Source organism: Ostrea edulis, chromosome 3, assembly GCF_947568905.1.
Source record: "Ostrea edulis chromosome 3, xbOstEdul1.1, whole genome shotgun sequence".
Taxonomy (NCBI): domain Eukaryota; kingdom Metazoa; phylum Mollusca; class Bivalvia; order Ostreida; family Ostreidae; genus Ostrea; species Ostrea edulis.
In genome coordinates this window covers 23,129,494-23,147,874 of record NC_079166.1, presented here as the reverse complement: position 1 = coordinate 23,147,874, position 18,381 = coordinate 23,129,494, and the positions used below count along the sequence as shown (strand labels likewise).

At 34.2% G+C, this 18,381-nt stretch overlaps 1 protein-coding gene across 10 annotated transcripts; it reads left to right on the top strand.

Annotated features, from left to right (window-relative positions):
- Positions 1–8,875: 8,875 nt before the first annotated feature.
- LOC125673799 (cell death abnormality protein 1-like) lies at positions 8,876–18,113 on the top strand. 10 transcript variants are annotated; one of them, XR_008800836.1, is made up of 9 exons: positions 8,891–9,069; positions 9,184–9,200; positions 9,313–9,438; positions 9,855–9,980; positions 11,899–12,018; positions 12,795–12,875; positions 13,187–13,327; positions 13,413–13,466; positions 14,068–18,113. XR_008800836.1 is itself a non-coding variant. In XM_056157586.1 (7 exons), exons 1-7 carry the CDS (start codon positions 8,990–8,992, stop codon positions 14,304–14,306), a joined length of 735 nt encoding a protein of 244 aa, XP_056013561.1. In that variant the 5' UTR covers positions 8,891–8,989; the 3' UTR covers positions 14,307–18,113. The 10 variants fall into 10 exon arrangements, 4 of the variants coding, with proteins under 4 accessions (XP_056013561.1, XP_048766575.2, XP_048766576.2 ...); XR_008800832.1 differs by lacking the exons at positions 9,855–9,980; positions 11,899–12,018 and having other exon boundaries at positions 13,172–13,327; positions 14,068–16,453; positions 17,069–18,113; XR_008800837.1 differs by lacking the exon at positions 11,899–12,018 and having other exon boundaries at positions 12,798–12,875.
- Positions 18,114–18,381: the final 268 nt, after the last annotated feature.

The following is an 18,381-nucleotide window of genomic DNA, read 5'->3' as shown; positions in this document are numbered from 1 at the left end:
TGGCCTCATTAAATGATTATTAAATGTGGGGACCAACGTAATGTTTTGGGTGTTGACAGAGCGGATAGACTGTTCAGAAAGTGGTTTTCCCTAGATAATATGGCTGAAGAGAAAATTTGAATGTGGTATCATTTCGGAAAGAATCTATTCAGCAAGTACTTGATCTGTTTTCATTCGATCATTAATCATACTGATCAAAATATCACAAGCGTTATCCGCCGGATATAAAGCTGAATTCTGATAAGACACTCTAAATTTCAAACTTTTCATTTTACCAAATACATTGTTATTCTTGATTACACCATGCATTTATGTGCATATCATGTTGCAGGCGGATCCCTGTATTATACACTCCAAGAATTGATATTGCAACCCCATACTTTATACATATACAATTTTTAGTAATTGGAAGTTTATTCTTATTTGAGTAGCCATGCTGTTTCACATTCAAAGCTTGTTGGCATTAAAAACAAGCGATGTTAACATCTCACATTTATTTCCCAGTGCACAGAATTTTTTCCACAAGGGCTTGACTTTTCACAATCTTTTAAAAAGAATTAATAGTCACGCAGAATTGGAAAGTGGAGGCTATCCCTTACTTTTGGATAACGTTGATTGTCCATCAAATTTACATGCAGAGTGGGGTATATTGGTTGACCCCCACTTTTTGATAATGATGTACAAATGTATATATTTGCTATTATTCTCGCTTACTCACTACAGTGGATTTGCAAATGGTTCCTTCTGTCTATCTTTAGCAAATTTTATTGAAGTTTAATTCTTTTTGGTAGTCCGGTGCACGTTAGTTTATCTCGTCTTATTTTCTTCCATGGATCGAATTGAAATCCCTTAAACATTGCGATGTGATAATATTTTAGCGAATGACCGAGCGTTGAGCAGTGTTTTGATGACAGCTATGACGTTTCATTGACCATCTTTCATTTAATTGTTCGTTTTATTGTAATATCTTACATTGAAGATGCCATTTTCTGTATTAACTATTTTAGACGTTCTCTGTGATGAAGAGATGTTAGGGAGGACTAAATTTAAAAACGACAGAAGATCTGGTCTACTCCACGGCACGATAGGAATGGTGTGTGTGACATTTATTCTCTTCTCTATGTACTGCTTATTGGTTGTTAAAACATTTCAGAGAGAAAGACCATCGGTACTATAGCATGAGTTATTCTAATATATTGACTATAATGTAATGGGTTGTGTATTGAAGCAAAATAGGTCTAAAACATTATTTTTCCAAGTTGTGGAAGATGGAAAATTATTACGCTGTGTATAGTAAATCATGACGTTTGTAAGAGGTTTTGGTAATGATTAGTTTTATATTTAAAACAAAACAAAAACCAACACATAGTATGATATTCTTAGATAAAATGTCCATCTTATGAATTGTGTTGTTATCCTTGTAAGCAGACTTCCCTACAAAGAATATCTAGACGTCAAACGAGTTCTAATGAAATTGGAATCACCGCATAAAATGGTACCATTCAGTTGAATGAAAGTTAACTGAAAGGTCTGAAATAATTACTGAATAGCAGACCTATATCATTCAGTTATCTTTCAGTAACCGTAGGTCTACTGAATGGCTTCGTTTTCCTGTAAATGTGAAGGTAGAAGGTTTTCATGAGTCTGATCTCAACTGATTCGAGATGCAAGAACTTGTTCTGCGTATAGTCAGTTTTTAAATCAAGGTAAGCTACTGACAAACAAGTTGATGGAACAGTGATTTCAACAGTCTCGATTGAAGTCAGTATTTCGCAAATTCTATAGTCGTTATAACGATCTACTTCGTCAGTACAACATCGCATTGGGTCAAATGCTGTCTGACGTGTTTCATACCGATTGTCAAGCCGTTCTTGGCACTCTGATTTTAACTGCGGATAACTCCGCTTACTTGATCAGGATATAGGGCTCACGGCGGGTGTGACCGGTCAACAGGGGATGCTTTCTCCTCCTAGGCAAATGATTCCACCTCTGGTGTGTACAGGGGTCCGTGTTTGCCCAACTATCTATTTTGTATTGCTTGTAGGAGTTATGAGATTGATCACTGTTCGTTATCTTCACCTTACCTTTGACGAATTTGGCTCCAGTTTTTGGCACTCTAGTTTTCCTGTTAGCTCTAACAAGTGTATTGTCATTTCGAATTTCCAAAATTTCGGCTTGAGCATCACTGAAGAGACATTATTTGTCCAAATGCGCATCTGGTGCATCGACATTGGTACCATATAAGTTTTACATTACGGCCCCTGGGTCGAGGCCTCTGCTGGTGGACTGTTAGTCCCCGAGGGTCTCTACAGCCCAGTAGCTAAGTACTTCGTTACTAGCTTAAAAATACGGATGTATATTTAATTTCTGGGATACAATTTAGAAATTTGTTTCAAAATTAAAGATTATATCTCCCTCATCCATAGCTCTGATCCTTTGACGAATTTGGCTCCACTTTTTTAGCACTCTAGTTTTCCTTTTAGCTCTTACAAGTTTATTGTTATTTCGAATTTCCAAACTTTCGGCTTCAAGATACATTATTTGTCGAAATGCGCATCTGGTGCATCAAAACTGGTACCGTATCAGTTTTACATTATAAATCTTCCATGATCCACGATCCATTCTGTAAATACTGTTAGCTGTAGAGAAAATTGAACAATATAGTTTTGTCTCTGCAGTTCTATCTTAATTCGCAATTTTTAAGGAATTTGATAGAAGACACCAACATTAAGACACCAACATTAAGATATTTAAGCCACCGTTACACGGATGATTTTGAAATAACTTGCAGATAATATATTTCATAATTTTGCTGTGCTACGGTGGTGGACCCATAAGGGGGGTCGAGGGTTCAGAACCCCCCTTCCCCAATTTTCGTGAGAAAAGTTTGCAAAACAGGGTGACAATAACGCATTTTTGAACCTCTTTGAAAACCAAAATAAATCATGGACCTCCCCACTTTTAAAAAATCTGGATCTGCCCCTAAGCTGTTTTGAAATGATTTATTGTAGTCTGTCTTAATTATCATAAAAAACACGGAAACCAGTTGACGACCATAGAATTTGCGACATGCTGACTTTGAACGAGACTGTCGAAACCCTTGTACCATCAACTTTTTTGTCAGTAACCTTCTTTGATTTAAAAACTGACCATACGCAGAGCAAGATCGTGCGTATCGAATCAGGTGAGATATATAAACACCATATGCAGGTGATAATGAAATATTGCTACATAGATATGGGAAGTTGACGATGGAGAAGTTGAAATCATCCCGTTTGTCATGATAATGGGTTGTTAGTTTGCTGTTAATGTCTACTTTCAATAAAAAATTTAAGTATGAAGTAGAAGAAGACGACTCTGTGGTGTCTTTTATTTCGAGTTCACTGGGATAATTATATTGATTCGACATAGGAATGAAAATTATTATTGTTAATAGATAATACGTCGTCGATTTATCTAAATGTCAAATTGAAGGTCCACAACAAGAGATTATTTCTTTTTACATATAAGTTTTTAAATACAATCTGCTTTATAGGAATATAAAAACAGGTCAGTTAACAAAGAAGCACAATATATACCCATGAGGATTCCAACAGAATGTTGGAATACCTGATCACCAAAGACCATGAAGATATTGTCAATGAGGAAATCCAGCATATTTTTCATTTCAACTTTAAAGTACTTGTGCGTGGAATCAGAGTGGTGTTTAACAAAGTAATTTTTGGATGGCTAATCACCAGATAGGAATGCTTGCATTTTCCATTTTTGTTGAGGAAGCAACTGTCTATGATGTCAAAATATCTAGTCTTTAATTTATCGTGAGGAATGGTTGTGTATAGTGTTGAAAAGGCATACACTGTGTTGATTTGAGAAAAATTCTGCGATTTCAAGTTTACTAAAAGTTATTTATAGTGATTTAGAATCTATATTTCATTTACACCACTTCTGACATATGGAGTCCCATATTACGTTTGGAGTTTCTCCTTCAAAGCTTTTAATAGTTTTGTGAGGAGCAAAGATAGGAGCTTAGTAAAAAAAAATTACTGGATCCAGCAATGTTTCTTTGTTTGAAAGGGTTTGCATGAAGTTTAGGGATTCAGTACAGGCACGGTAACTCATACTCATCCAACCGATTGACTGGGATAGGAAATGTGTCTAAAACTGAAGCATGGCTTTGAAGAATTTCGTCTTTTGAAAGCCGTTAATCTAAATCACGGAAATTTAAATGAAAATTGTGAGACCAGTATGACAAAAACCTTACAAATAACAAGTTTATGGTGTAAAAATGACACAAATGCAATACCATACTGGGTACTAGTATTTATACAACTTAAGTTGTGATCCTATCTTTAAAACTTGACATTTTTAAATCCCTGTTTCTACTACATATTTGTGACACCAATACTCCTAATAAACATATACTTTTCTTTGATGAAAGATGAGGATGACGAACAGTGATCAATTTCATAAATCCAATAAGGAATACAGAATAAAGAGTTGGACAAACATAGTAGAGGTCACATCAGGTGTCTAGGAGAAGTACGCATCGCTTGTTGACCCGTCACACCTGCCGCGAGCACTATGTCTTGATCAAGTAAACGGAATAATTGCTATTCAAAATCAGTGTGTTGAGAACGGCCTAACAATCTGATAGAAATGTCAGACAACATTTGACCCACTGATGGATAATATTGATCATTTTAACGACCATAGAATTTTCAAAATGCTGACTATCAACGATACTATTGAAACCTCTGTGGCCTCAACTTGTTTGTGAATAGCCTGTGTCGATCTAAAACCTGATCATACGCAGATGTTCCGGTCTAAATAAGATAAATGATGAAATGATCCATTATCATTGGCACATGGTGTTTAGTTATACCAACTGATAAAAAAGTGAGGGTTATGATCAGAACATAGATTTCAAAACCGGGCAGATAATTGCAAATAAGATGATGTTACAGAGGTTTAAAAATCTCGTCTAATGTCAGTATTTTGTAAATCATATGGTCGTTATGATGATATTATTCGCAAAAACCACCTGACATGATGTGGGTACTTTTAACGTGTTTTAGTCCAATCATTGGTTATTGTTGTCATACTACGTTTTAGTACAAATTACTCCTTTTATCTGATATAGGGCCCCTCGCAGATAGGAGCGGTCAACAGAGGATATTTACTCCATTTAGGATTATAACCGAAGGCACAAATGTTTCTGTGAGCTGTTGAAAGCCATTATAGTATATAAATTAAGGATTGTCGCTGCTTTGATCAAATATTTTTCTTGCAAGTATGTGATTCGTTTTACGGGGTTACCGGTATACCAATTCAACTGTTCCTGAATGAATAACCTTTGATATATATTCTGGATAATCTCTATATCTCTCTATCTCAATCTGTTTATCTTTCTCTTCCCTCTTCCTGAAAATAAAATTATAAATAATGATATAAATAGATAAGAAGGGGAGTACTAATACTCAGTATAAAATTAGAACCATTTGAGAGAGATGTACCGACTGACTGATAAATATAACCAGCCGAATCGTTAGTGTGATGCAAAAATCCACAGAGCATTGACAAACTCAACAATTTGACTGTTAGCAAACAAGCTTAGTTAGATCAAAATGTACTTGATATTGCCCAAAACTTTTAAAGAGCTAATACTCAATTCAAGTACATGTGTAATGAAACTTCAACATACATGTAATTGATTCTTGACTGCTCGACTCGATTTCTTGTGGATTCATAGAGATCTTAGAGTTTTAAGTTCCTGATATGGTATACAGCGAATCAAATTAAACGAATACCAATTGATCCATGGCAACCACATTAAATGTAGACAATGTTGAACGAATCTTAATAATAAAAATCGAAAAGACTATGAAATGATCTGAACTTAAACAGACAATAAGAAATGTATGCATTCAACATGGGTGCATATATGTTGAACATTTCCTGGATATGAAACCCAGGAAAGATCCCAAGTATTTCAAAATACATTTGATAATTGCAGTTTAACTTCGGAATATTATGTGACACACCCTACTTATAAATGTTATAATCATGAAGAGCGACTTAACACAATTGTAGTATTGAAGATCTCGGCTTTACATACATAAACGACTGTGACGTGACAAAAGCACATGGTTTAAGACTGATTGTGTGAACATCGAAATGTACCCAGATAACCTTATGTGCATAGAAATAAAACGTGTACATTAATAGAAAGTGACACATAGAAATAAACCTGTACATTGGTAGAAAATGACACAAAGACATCAAACGTGTACATTGATAGAACATATGACATTAGGGAAGTATATTCGTTATCTACAAATATCGCTGCTCTGAACTAGCTTGGATTCTGGTACATAGTAAACAAACATGAAATGACAACGTGACGAATATGTTACATTTGAATGGATGAAAGACAGCAAGTAAGGAGAAGGGTAAAATTAGATCAAAAATAGCCATTACACCACACAGACATAAACAGTAGGTCAGGGTAAAGTGAGAAACAAATACCTCGCACGTCTCATAAAAGTTATCATTTACAATAATCACTGATTCATATAAAATCAACTATAATAAGTTAGTCCAGTATTTTTACTTGTAGAAAGGAGGAGACGGGTCTGTAATAAACAATACCAATTATATAACTCCTTGTTTTTCCATTCCATTACAAATGAAAGCATTGAAAGGTCATGATATTATGATTTATTATATACCCATCAATGTATCGTTCTTTGATACTGTGGATTTCACAGCGTGTGATCCGGTTTTCCGGATCACCACACTGTGGTTTTCTGATTCCGTATCAGTATCCTCTGAAACTGATGCCATCACAATGACGTCACAATGCATCAACGCAACGTTATTTGTGGAAAATATTGACTGTGTCACAAACGAAACTGCGTACACAAAACATAATTTCATGGTATGTCTGTGTTTTTGATAATTTGGATTGCATTTAGTATCTTATAAATGTGGATTTAAAAGGCAGAAGGGGTATATAATAAATTTATCATTACTACAGTAACTTGATCCGAAGAGTTGGATCACGTCTCGTTGACAGGCGCGGATCATCAGATCAAACTCGACGCTTCGCGTCTCGTGTGATCTGATGATCCACGCCTGTCAACTCGACGTGATCCGACTCTTCGGATCAAGTTACTGTAGTAATAATATATATATATATATATATTACAATGGGAATAGTAAATTCCAGTCTTTGACAATGTGAGAGGTGAAGATAACAGTGATTAATCTCATAACACCTATAATCAAATAATCAATACAAAATAGAAAGTTGGGCAATACATCAATATATATATATATATATATATATATATATATATATATATATATATATATATAAATAAAATATTATATATATAAATGTATATCAATAGAGATTTCGCCATGATACAGACCGTGTGAGGAATGGTCATGTAAGAGTTACAAATAAAAACTAGATTTATGCTATACGTAAACAACAGTGCATCTTTAAGGTTGAAATTTTATTCGGGTATGGGTCTTTTGATTGAACAAAGTATAGTTATCACAACTGTTTGTCTTGGTATATTATATACATTGTAATACTGAATTTAAAGTATACGTGGAATATTAAAGTTCCGCATTAGAAACATCAAAACACAAGTACGTACCATATACATCTCTGTGTTTAGTAAACCAGAAGTGATAGAAGAATGAGATAGGTTACATGAGGAACATGTTATGGTTCCAGCTGATATAGCTTGTAACAACATTGTTTTTGTTTGTTAGGTATTTTAAATACACTTGGCATGAATTCCACTTTTGGAAATCGTACTTGAACTTCAACTGTCCTTTCAAAAGATATTTTTTTTATAACCATGCTTGAGTTTTAGACTTATTTAATATCCCAGTCAATGGGTCGGATGAAGGAGTTTCCGTACCAATATTGTATTCCTAAATTGCATAAAATCCCTTACAAACAAATAGACATTGCTGAATCCAGGATATGTTCCCCTAAATCCATATTTTTGCTCCTCACGAAAGTATTAACAGATGTGAAGGAGAAACTTGAAACATACCCTGCGACTACATATGCCAGAGGTGGTGTAAATCAAATGTGGATTCTAAAAAATACTAAATAACTTTTTGCAAATTTAAAAACACGAACCTTTTTTTTTCAATCAACAACATTAAAACGTCTGGCTTTTCAACACTTTACATGACCATTCCTCAAGGCAAATCAAAGACTAGACCTTTTTACATCATAAACAGTTGAAGCAACTACAAAAATGGAAGACGGATATATTCATATTTAGTTAACCGTGTTTGCCCATCTCTTTATTTTGTATTGCTTATAGGATTTAAGAGATTGGTCAATGTTCGTTATCTTCGCCTTTCATAGGTAAAACAATATGCGTTTTAAAACTACTTCAGCTTGTATTCTAGAATGTGTTGTGATGATTCATATTTACAATATAAAAACAATGAGGTGTTTTTTACCCTCAATGATTGATATGTTAAGAAATTAAGGGTTTCTCACATTGTTTTACGTGAAAGGTATTATAAAATTACTACTTGTTTTCATTAAAAAAAATTATGATAGTATTTTGGAAATTGTATTTTCATAAAAACGTAAAGGGGGTTCAAAGATCTATAAGTGTTTCTAGCTAAAGCTCTTAAATGCCCATTTAAACAATGAAACATCCGCAATACATATAAGTAGACACAACTTACCGCCGTGATATTATAGAAATAGCGTGATCATGCGATCATCTCATTCAGATGTTGCTTTTTATAAATGTTTCAGATACTCGACTTGTTTGCAAATGTTTGTTTGTTTGTTGTTGTTTATATATATATATATATATATATATATATATATATATATATATGATCATGCACATGCATTGTATAAGTATTGTCAAAAGCGACTATAATATAGGTGCATGTTCATCAATTGAAAAAAGGCATGGATTTTTAAGATAAGCTAGAAATGTTTTGTGCGGCATATATATCTTGGATGTTTTGTTTGATGCATGTAAAGTTGATTTATTCTGGTGAAATTAGTAGCACGTAAGTACCAATTTATACACGTATGTTAGAAGTGTCTGTAGTATTCATTATCATGTATGCGTTTCCACAATATTAAAAAAGAAAGACTATAAATGTAATTGATTTATTTTGCAGTAAGAAAGGTGAAATTGGTAAGTACAAATGGATACCTATGTGTATGGATGGATGTAAAAATGGATTTATGGAAGGATATACCACTTATCGTCATAATGAAAAATAACTTGTACGTATTTTTTTTTTTAGAATGTTCACCTGGATATGTGGGGCCTAATTGTAGTATCCCGTGTCGATATCCCAGCTTCGGTCAAGATTGTCAATTGAAGTGTTCCTGTGAAGAGTCAGATTGCCATGGCGTCACAGGATGTAAAGGTTTGTGTTTCTAACACACTGACTTAGATAATATAACTCTTCTATGGGGTTGCCACAAGGATGTAAGTAATTAAAGAAGCAGCTTTACATGATAAACTTGACTTAGGAGTTTCAGATCTGTGTTATACTTTTAAATGGAAAAGTTGAAATAACGATCTTCAATCTTAAAAAAAGGAATAAGAAATCAATAATAGGACAAACCCGGACCCCTGGGATCACCAGGTCATTGTTTCACAGAATCAACGTAACGTATGTAGTACATAGCAAGTTAGGACGGAGTTAAGTACATATAATGTATATAAGTACTAAACTACGACCTTTTCACGAAAGATGCGTGGAACCAACTAAATATTGGCTATTCATGTACAATGTAGTTTTATCGGAAGTTACAAGTATGCCATGTACATACTATGTAGAAATGACATAGACGTGACTATAACGAAAGAAGGAATAACTATTCGGCAGAGGCGGTGGAGGTAGATAATAGAGAGAACCAAAACGTCACCACTAACCCCATGATGTGACTACCTACAAAAGAAAGGGTGGGTGCTTTGTATGTACATGTATGCTATGTAAAGTAGAACTATAACTTTACGTTTACGAATTGATAATCTATTTCATTATATTAAAGAGTATCATTGCATTAACTGCTCATCAATTGATATTGAGTGTATGTCCTGTTATACGATAATACTTATAGATTTCCGATTTCAAACCAAGTACGAGTAATTTGAAAATTGTAAACGATCGACTTCGTTCGAGAATCTTTTAATTCGATTTTGCGATAATGCCATATATTTGAAACAAAAAATGCAAATGCATCCATGATATGTTACATGTAATTGTTAGTGGAGGCATGCCACATGTCGTACTTATGTCTACACATATTCTACATGAATAAAGAAAACTGTCCAACCAGTGATTAAATAGTGATATTAACCAATGTGACATTGAAATACAAACAATTAATCAAAGACAAGTATATCGAAAGATCCTACAGCTTTTCACAAGCAGTAAAACAATATCATTTTAATACCTTGTTGTTTACCATTTATACATATACATATACCTATGTACACGTAGGCTCAATTTCAAAAAATGCAAGAAATGGAATACCATTTTCATAATTCATATCCAAATTTATATCATTTAATCCTCAAATCCACTGATCAAACGTTGAACTCCTTATTCATTGGTGTCTATAAAAGAGAGAGAGAGAGAGAGAGAGAGAGAGAGAGAGAGAGAGAGAGAGAGAGAGAGAGAGAGAGAATGTGTCCTAATGACTAACGTATAATCGAAACCAAATCTAAGAAATAATTAAGAACCAACTTCCAGTTTTGAGAGTGACTGAAATGATATACATTAAGACTTTTCCAATCAACATGTTGAATAAAACTGAAAGACATTTCTCATATTTGCATTTTGATTATTTCATTCGCAGAAGTTAGCCCTCGCATAGATCAGGTCATGTATAACCACACGCAATATTTATATTCTAAGACAAATATTTTTTAATGAATTATTTTTGGAAAAATAGCCGCACAGAAATACTTTTGAACCATGTAGCATAGTTCAAATCAGTGAAATGGTGCGTATGCATAAATGTATTAAACATTCGGTTCAGATTACTCCCCTTTAATGCTTACATGTGATAAGAATAATGGTAAATTTTGCAAGGTGAAGATAACGAAGAGTGATCAATCTCATAACTCCTACAAGCAATACAAAATAGATAGTTGGGCAAACACGGACCCCTGGACACACCAGAGGTGGGATCATTTGCCTAGGAGGAGTAAGCATCCCCTGTTGACCGGTCACACCTGCCCTGAGCACCATATCCTGATCAGGTAAACGGAGTTATCCGCAGTCAAAATCAGTGTGCCAAGAACGGCTTAACAATCGGTATGAAACACGTCAGACAGCATTTGACCCAATGCGAGGTTGTATTGACGAACTAGATCGTTATAACGACCATAGAATTGCGAAATGCTGACTTCAATCGAGACTGTTGAAATCCCTGTACCATCAACTTGTTTGTCAGTAGCTTACCTCGATTTAAAAACTGACTATACCCAGAACAATCTCTTGCATATCGAATGAGTTGAGATATATAAACACCATATGCAGGTGATAATGGAATATTGCTACATAAATGTGGGAAGTTGACGATGGAGAAGCTGAAATCATCCCGTTTGTCATACAGTTGAGTTGTTAGTTTCCGTTAATGTCTACTTTCAATAAAATATCTAAGTATGAAGCAGAAGTGGACGACTCTGTGGTATCCTTTATTTCGAGCTCACAGGGATATATCAAATGGACATATGAATGAAAGCTATCATTGTTAATAGACAAAACGTCATCGATATATCTAAAAGTCGAACTGAAGGTCACAGCGAGATATTTTTTCTTCTCACGTAGAAGTTTTTGAATAAATTCTGCTTCATATGAATGTAAAAACAGGTCAGCTAACAAAGGAGCACAATTCGTGCCCATGGGAATTCCAACAGACTGTTGGAAGACCTGATCACCAAAGACCAAACATATCAACATGAGTTTCGGTGATTGATGGTCTTTAACAAGGTAAGGTTATAAGAAAATAGCCTCTATATTTTTAACTTGCATACAGAGGTTATATATATTTTTAGAGTGTCCCCGATCACTATACCGCAATTCAATCCATTAAAGAGGTTCTATCTTTCACTGTCTTCTAAGATTCCTGTTTTCCTTGTCAAAATCTTGCATAAATGCCACCATCTCTACATATATATGCATTAACGTGAATATCCGTCATCTCTGAGGTGACGTAGAATTACATTGTGATGAACGACGCAGCGTAATTTACGATGATTTTGTGAAACGCTAGGTTTCATCTACGCACTACGTACGTCCCACTGACGAACTACGTAACATATATGATGCTAGAGTAGAACAGTATAATGAGGTGGAACCAGCTGTCTAGTAGGAATTTAGCATTCCCTGTTGACTGGTCACACCCGCTGTGAGCTATACATCTTGATAAAGTAGATGGAGTAATCCGTAGTCAAACTCAGGATATAAAAACCTGTCTAACTATGATCTGAAACACGCCATATGATACACAACCTAATGTGAAGTTATATTTGCTAATGGGGTCATTATAATGACCATATATAATTTGCTAATTGCTGATTGTAATGAAGTTTATGACAAATCTAATATATCAACGTTGTTGTCAGTAGCCTGGCTTTTCTTTATGAATTGATCATACTCGGAACATGCTCATGTGTTCTCATATATTGGATCAGCTGGGATTTCATATTGGGAAAGGGTGTCGTTTCTATCAAAACTTCGTAAAATAAATATGTGTGTTGTTTCAGAAGGCGTTTCAACTTTATATCCAATTCCCCCACCAGTCGTAAAGAATCCCTCTACAAGTTCAACAACGGATAATGAAACAAGTATGTTTACATGATATCATGATATGTGTTTGAAATCATGCATTCTAAGGTTCTTCGGTTGACTCATATATCCATGTTTTTAAATTGTGGTTTCATTTCAGATTAATGAAATATAATATAACTATCAATAGACTAGACTTTATCATGCATTCTTCTACTTACACAGACATATTTCAGATTGAAGATGTTCATGTACATTTTCCTTATTTTCAAATTTCTGTAATTAATGTTTCGACAATATCATTTATTTGTGTTACCAAATCAGAAGCAACTGTGGGTTGTATATTTTCGTCAAGATTTATGTAATTTAGACTGTCAGAGAGGCTACACTGGCGCTAGATGCGACCTATTGTGTCGGTTTCCTAGTTATGGAGACGGATGTCAAATGAACTGCAGCTGTACCGAAAAATATTGTAATCACACGCATGGATGTTCAACCAACATTACAAATAGTAAGTTAACATTTGCTGTACGTTTTATTGGAATACAAATTTAAGTAAAATACATGTACATTCTAACAGCAACGATTTTCTACAGTTCCGACAGGCTTAGCGACTGACACTATAAAGACGAGTTCTGTAAAAATGTTCGGTAAGTCTCAACAAACGGAAATGTGTTCTCCATTTTCTTATTTTTAATGAGTGATTCAGTTGGTATAGATTGTTATTATATTTTCATGTAAAATACTCGAATCTGATTGGTCGAAAAACATTTGACAAAAACATATTGTTACCCTCTGAGAACAGAGAGCAGACGCTCCAGGGCAATAGTATCTAGCAACGGGTAAGAGTACTCGAAAACGGGTTATATTATTAAATAAAATATCACATGCGTCAAATTTATCCGCGCACGGTTCACCGTAGATTGTTAGACGAGGTTGTTGGAGCTTTTGTAATGAATGCGAATACCCGCATTGATATACGAGATATCGCAAGACAGTGATTGATCAAATGTCAACAGACGTAAGACTTTCTGTTTTGTAGTTTATATAACATTTAGTATAATAAAACAAATATTGCATGTAGTTGAGGGTAACATTGAAAATTTTCATCCCTCGAGAAACCATTGTCAACCTCGGCTACGCCTCGGTTCACAATGGTTTTCTCGGGGAGAAAATTTTCATTGTTACCCTCAACTGCATCCAATATTTATATATTACTCCCTTTTTATTTCTTTTTTTTTTTATTTTCAGGGATTGCGGTAACAACATGTTATGGCTGCACTTACTTTCGTGACAATATCTATGAATCTAATAGTCGAACTGTTTTGCTCCAGAGCATTAAAGTACTAGGAGGTTTAGTGTCTATCATCTACATTATCTATGTGTGTACCTTTTTCCTCACACCTTGTATGAGATCTGAAAATCCTCAAAATGAAACAATTGTTATTGAAATCAACAGTGACCCTGTTTACGAAAATGAACATATCTGAAACGTTTCCTGATCGTTGTTTAAGAAGAGGATGGACGATTTAAAGAACCAGAGCCACGAATAGCCAAAAATGGCCCTTAGTCAGAACATGATATTATTATCGGGGACAGAAGCCAAGAATATCTATTTTTCAAATATGTTCTACTTTTTCCGATATATTTTCAATTTTTTTAGTTAGTGGCGTTCAAAGTACCCATTGTTTTGACCAGATTGCTATTGACGTCGCAATTTTGCAACGTAACGTGACAAATTTACAACGTTTCATGTAATTTTACGTGACAGTTCTCTAGGTATAAAAGTGAAACAAGAACACTATTCAGTGGAATTTGATCATATTATTGTACATATTTAAATCTGTCTATGTTAAATCTATATTAAAACACACACCTATATAGTATACTCGTACATCCCTTTCTCCCCTCTCTGTTTGTCTCCTTCCCTCTCTTTATATTTTTTATTTTTTATTTATATGCAACCATTCAACAATTTTAAAGTAATATTAATTCAGTACCTCTTTACTTAGCTTTGTTATTTTAGTATGACATGAAGATAAACCCAATCCCAATATTTTAACTGTATAACCATTTATTGCACATACCGATAGTTTTCGGGGGTGGGCATCTTAAAATGTACACGAAAACACAGTGGATCCAACCGTTGACTTACGAATACGATCTATTGACCTACATGTATGTACAGAGGCGGATCCAGGAATTGTGGTTACGGGGCCGCCACTTTATGAGGCAGTGGGTCCAGGGCGAAGCCCTATTGGGGGTTCAGGGGACAAAGCCCCCGGAAGCTCCTGGGTTTTACAGATTTTATGGGGCTTAAAATAGTTCTATTTAGTCATTTGTACTATTTTCTATCATTTTAATAAGGTGAAATTAATAAAATAACTCAAATTTTAAGGGTTTTTTGGAAAAAAATTAAGTTCTCCTAATAAAGTAATTCAAGACATCAAAAGATTTTGTCATTTATTTCTCCGGGAGTGGAAGAAATTATTGCTTATTTTATCGTTTAGTACATTTTCCGAAACAAGATACCGCGATTTACCTTAAATTTGAAAATTTTAGGGGGGGGGGGGGGGGGGGGGGCGCCGGCGCCTCCTCTAAATCCGCCACTGATGTATGTGCGTTTCAATATTACATGTAGTTTATGTTGCATATGGATCACTTCTTTTAATAATCTTTTATAAGTTCGGTTTTTTTATTTTATCATTTGTTTGAGGGGTGTTATTATTATCCCGCATGTACATGTAAACACGCCGAAAACAGTAATAGCCAGGCTTTGGACAGCAGCGTTATTTCAGACGCACGTTGCTACATGTACAACTTTGGACAGTGAGGAAACATGTTAATGCTATGTTTCACACTTCTATTTTGTGTTTTGCTATATAGGGAGTTACGTTTATGATGTGTGGGGGGATAGGGGAACTATTAAAAAAGTAGTCGTACGTGTACAGAATAACACATGAACATTTAGTTTAGCCAAATGGAGATACTTTATTTTACATTAGGCTAAGAAAATGTTCACGTGAACTCATCATCAGGTAAAATATGTTCCATTTATCTAATTTCATTAGTTTCCTATCCGGATCATTTATTACAATAATATCTAGACCTGTGTGTATCTTAAAATGCCTTAATTATTATCATTAACTCCATAAGATCTATGAAACTAATTCATTAATTTAAAAATCTTATTCTGATACTGCTACATATAATAGAATCAAACTTCCTCCTTGCATATATTTGGTTAGAGTGCAACCAAAATTATGCGGATGTTATTTTCACATAAATAGAAACAAGAATTTTATCAATCAAGGGGTTAACTCCATGGTGAATTAACGCATCTGTAGTTTGGCATCCACCATAAAATTTGCTAATTTTAACACTTTCACATTTCTTCCTGTCATTGGGTTTAGTTCTTATCTTACGTAAAATGCACGAGGGAAACCTTTTTCCGTTATCAGACACTTCCTCCATGTAACAAACACTTAAACTAAATTAAGTAGGACAGTGTGGTTTCATAATGTGTTCAGTTCTTCCTTCTATAATACTTAGTAATATTTTACTTGATTATGTAGGATAATATATTTTTAAAAATAAATACATCAACTTTTACTTCAGAAACGAGTGTCATTCATATGTTGACCTCTATTTTAATCAGTATTAATGATATCTTCTTTGTTCCATTTGTCGTTTTTATTTTGTTATAAGATTTGTGGTTTTGAATATTTGCTGTTGAGACTGAATTTTCAATGATAAATTGAAGTGAAACAATGAAATATACATTATTTTCGTTAACATTCTTTTTACATTATTTTTTTTCCTTTTCGAATTATCCATTATTATTATCCCTTTTATTAACTGCCTTGTATTTTTGCTAATTAGATCAAATGCAATTCTGTTTGTCAATGAATTTCATTTAAAAGCAAAGCAAAATCCATATTGCTAGATATATATTTCGGATTTATTTCTATATATTGATTTCTGAGGGATGAAATATGCAATGGACCGGAATAGCTGTATGTCGAAATATAACGGTACCCGATGACGTATGTCCAAATCGGTTGACACGTAAACAACCTAACGAATGTTGTAGATAGTTAAGAGACCTGTAGCCTACAGTCTATCATTTGTATTTTTATGTGGACGCCTAATTTTTGTCTGGTACCCATACATTGTACTGTAACTTTAGAAATCATTAAACAGTACGGGATATGCCAATATATCTTCACATCTAAGTAGCCTATCGAGTTAGGCACCCCTCGTCTCTCAAAGTCTTTTTATGTACCGCGACAGCGATTTAAACAAGCTTATCAGTGCCAAGAAAACTGAATGAACGGAGACGAAACATGTGAAGCCAGATATTTATTAAATTCAACGGCCTTCAGATAATTAGAATATATATAGTGTGATAACGTATAAAGAAATTGTGTGGAAGTAAAGGCGCGGCGCAGACAATTGTATCTGGAGTTGATTTGAGAACTTAGCTTCGTAATTGTTTGATCAAATAACTAAAACTGTTAACTAGTGCAAGGTTTTTGTAGCCATCCCTAACATGGTTACATATATATTCAAGTTCATAAATTGAACATATAATTTATTTGAAATTTTGGGGGCAAAATCGACTGATGTACGTAGCCCGATTCCGACGATGGCGCGGATCCGATTTTATTTCAATAATATTGTTTGAAATAATCATATTTTATTAACTTTGAATAATTACTGGTTTTGTAAAAAGACAACGGAACAACCCCCAACTAAATATTACGATTTGTATTAAATCTATAGTTTAGAAAAGTATTCGGATTTCGTGAATGGAATGTGAAATTCCGGTTATTTGCAGAACATAAAAAGTAAAAATGCACTTATCCCCCAGACCTCGATCCAAACAAACTCTTAACTTCTATGCAGTATGTAATATACTAATTTACAATTCATTAATATTTATTGGATGGAGGCCTGGAGGTTATACAAATTGTTGGTGCATATTGTTGGATATTATCAACTTTTACAAAACTAACACAACAGTTGTGGGTTCTGCATGTTATAATTTCTATATGCGTGTCTAAGCTATTCCAAACCATGATGAAATTTTGGAATGAAGATACTTTATTTTACTAAAAAATACGGGGCCGTATTTGGGTATTCGTGGCTCTTGTTCTTTGATATTACCAAAAATGTAGATTTTCCATCTGCAAGTGTACATTCAAAATTTACGTTTAATTGATATTATAATTAATGCAACATTTATTGTACAGTTCATGTCTTAATAAAAGCGTTATGTTTAGCAAAGAGCAAGGAAGTAGATTCATTACTATTTTATTTTGGATCAAACATACAGAGCAACGTTAGAGATTTCCAGGTGGTATAGATAATGTCACGCAGAGTTCAAATCAGCTCATTTATTCGATTTTTTCCCAATAGCCATTTCATTATAACGTTACAAATATGGCAATTGCAATGTTATTTTCTCATGTATAACATACGAGGTATGTTTTAGAAAATGTCTAAGTTTCACTCACCCTCAGCGAGTATTGTTGTTGTTGTTAATTTGTGCAATCGGAAAGA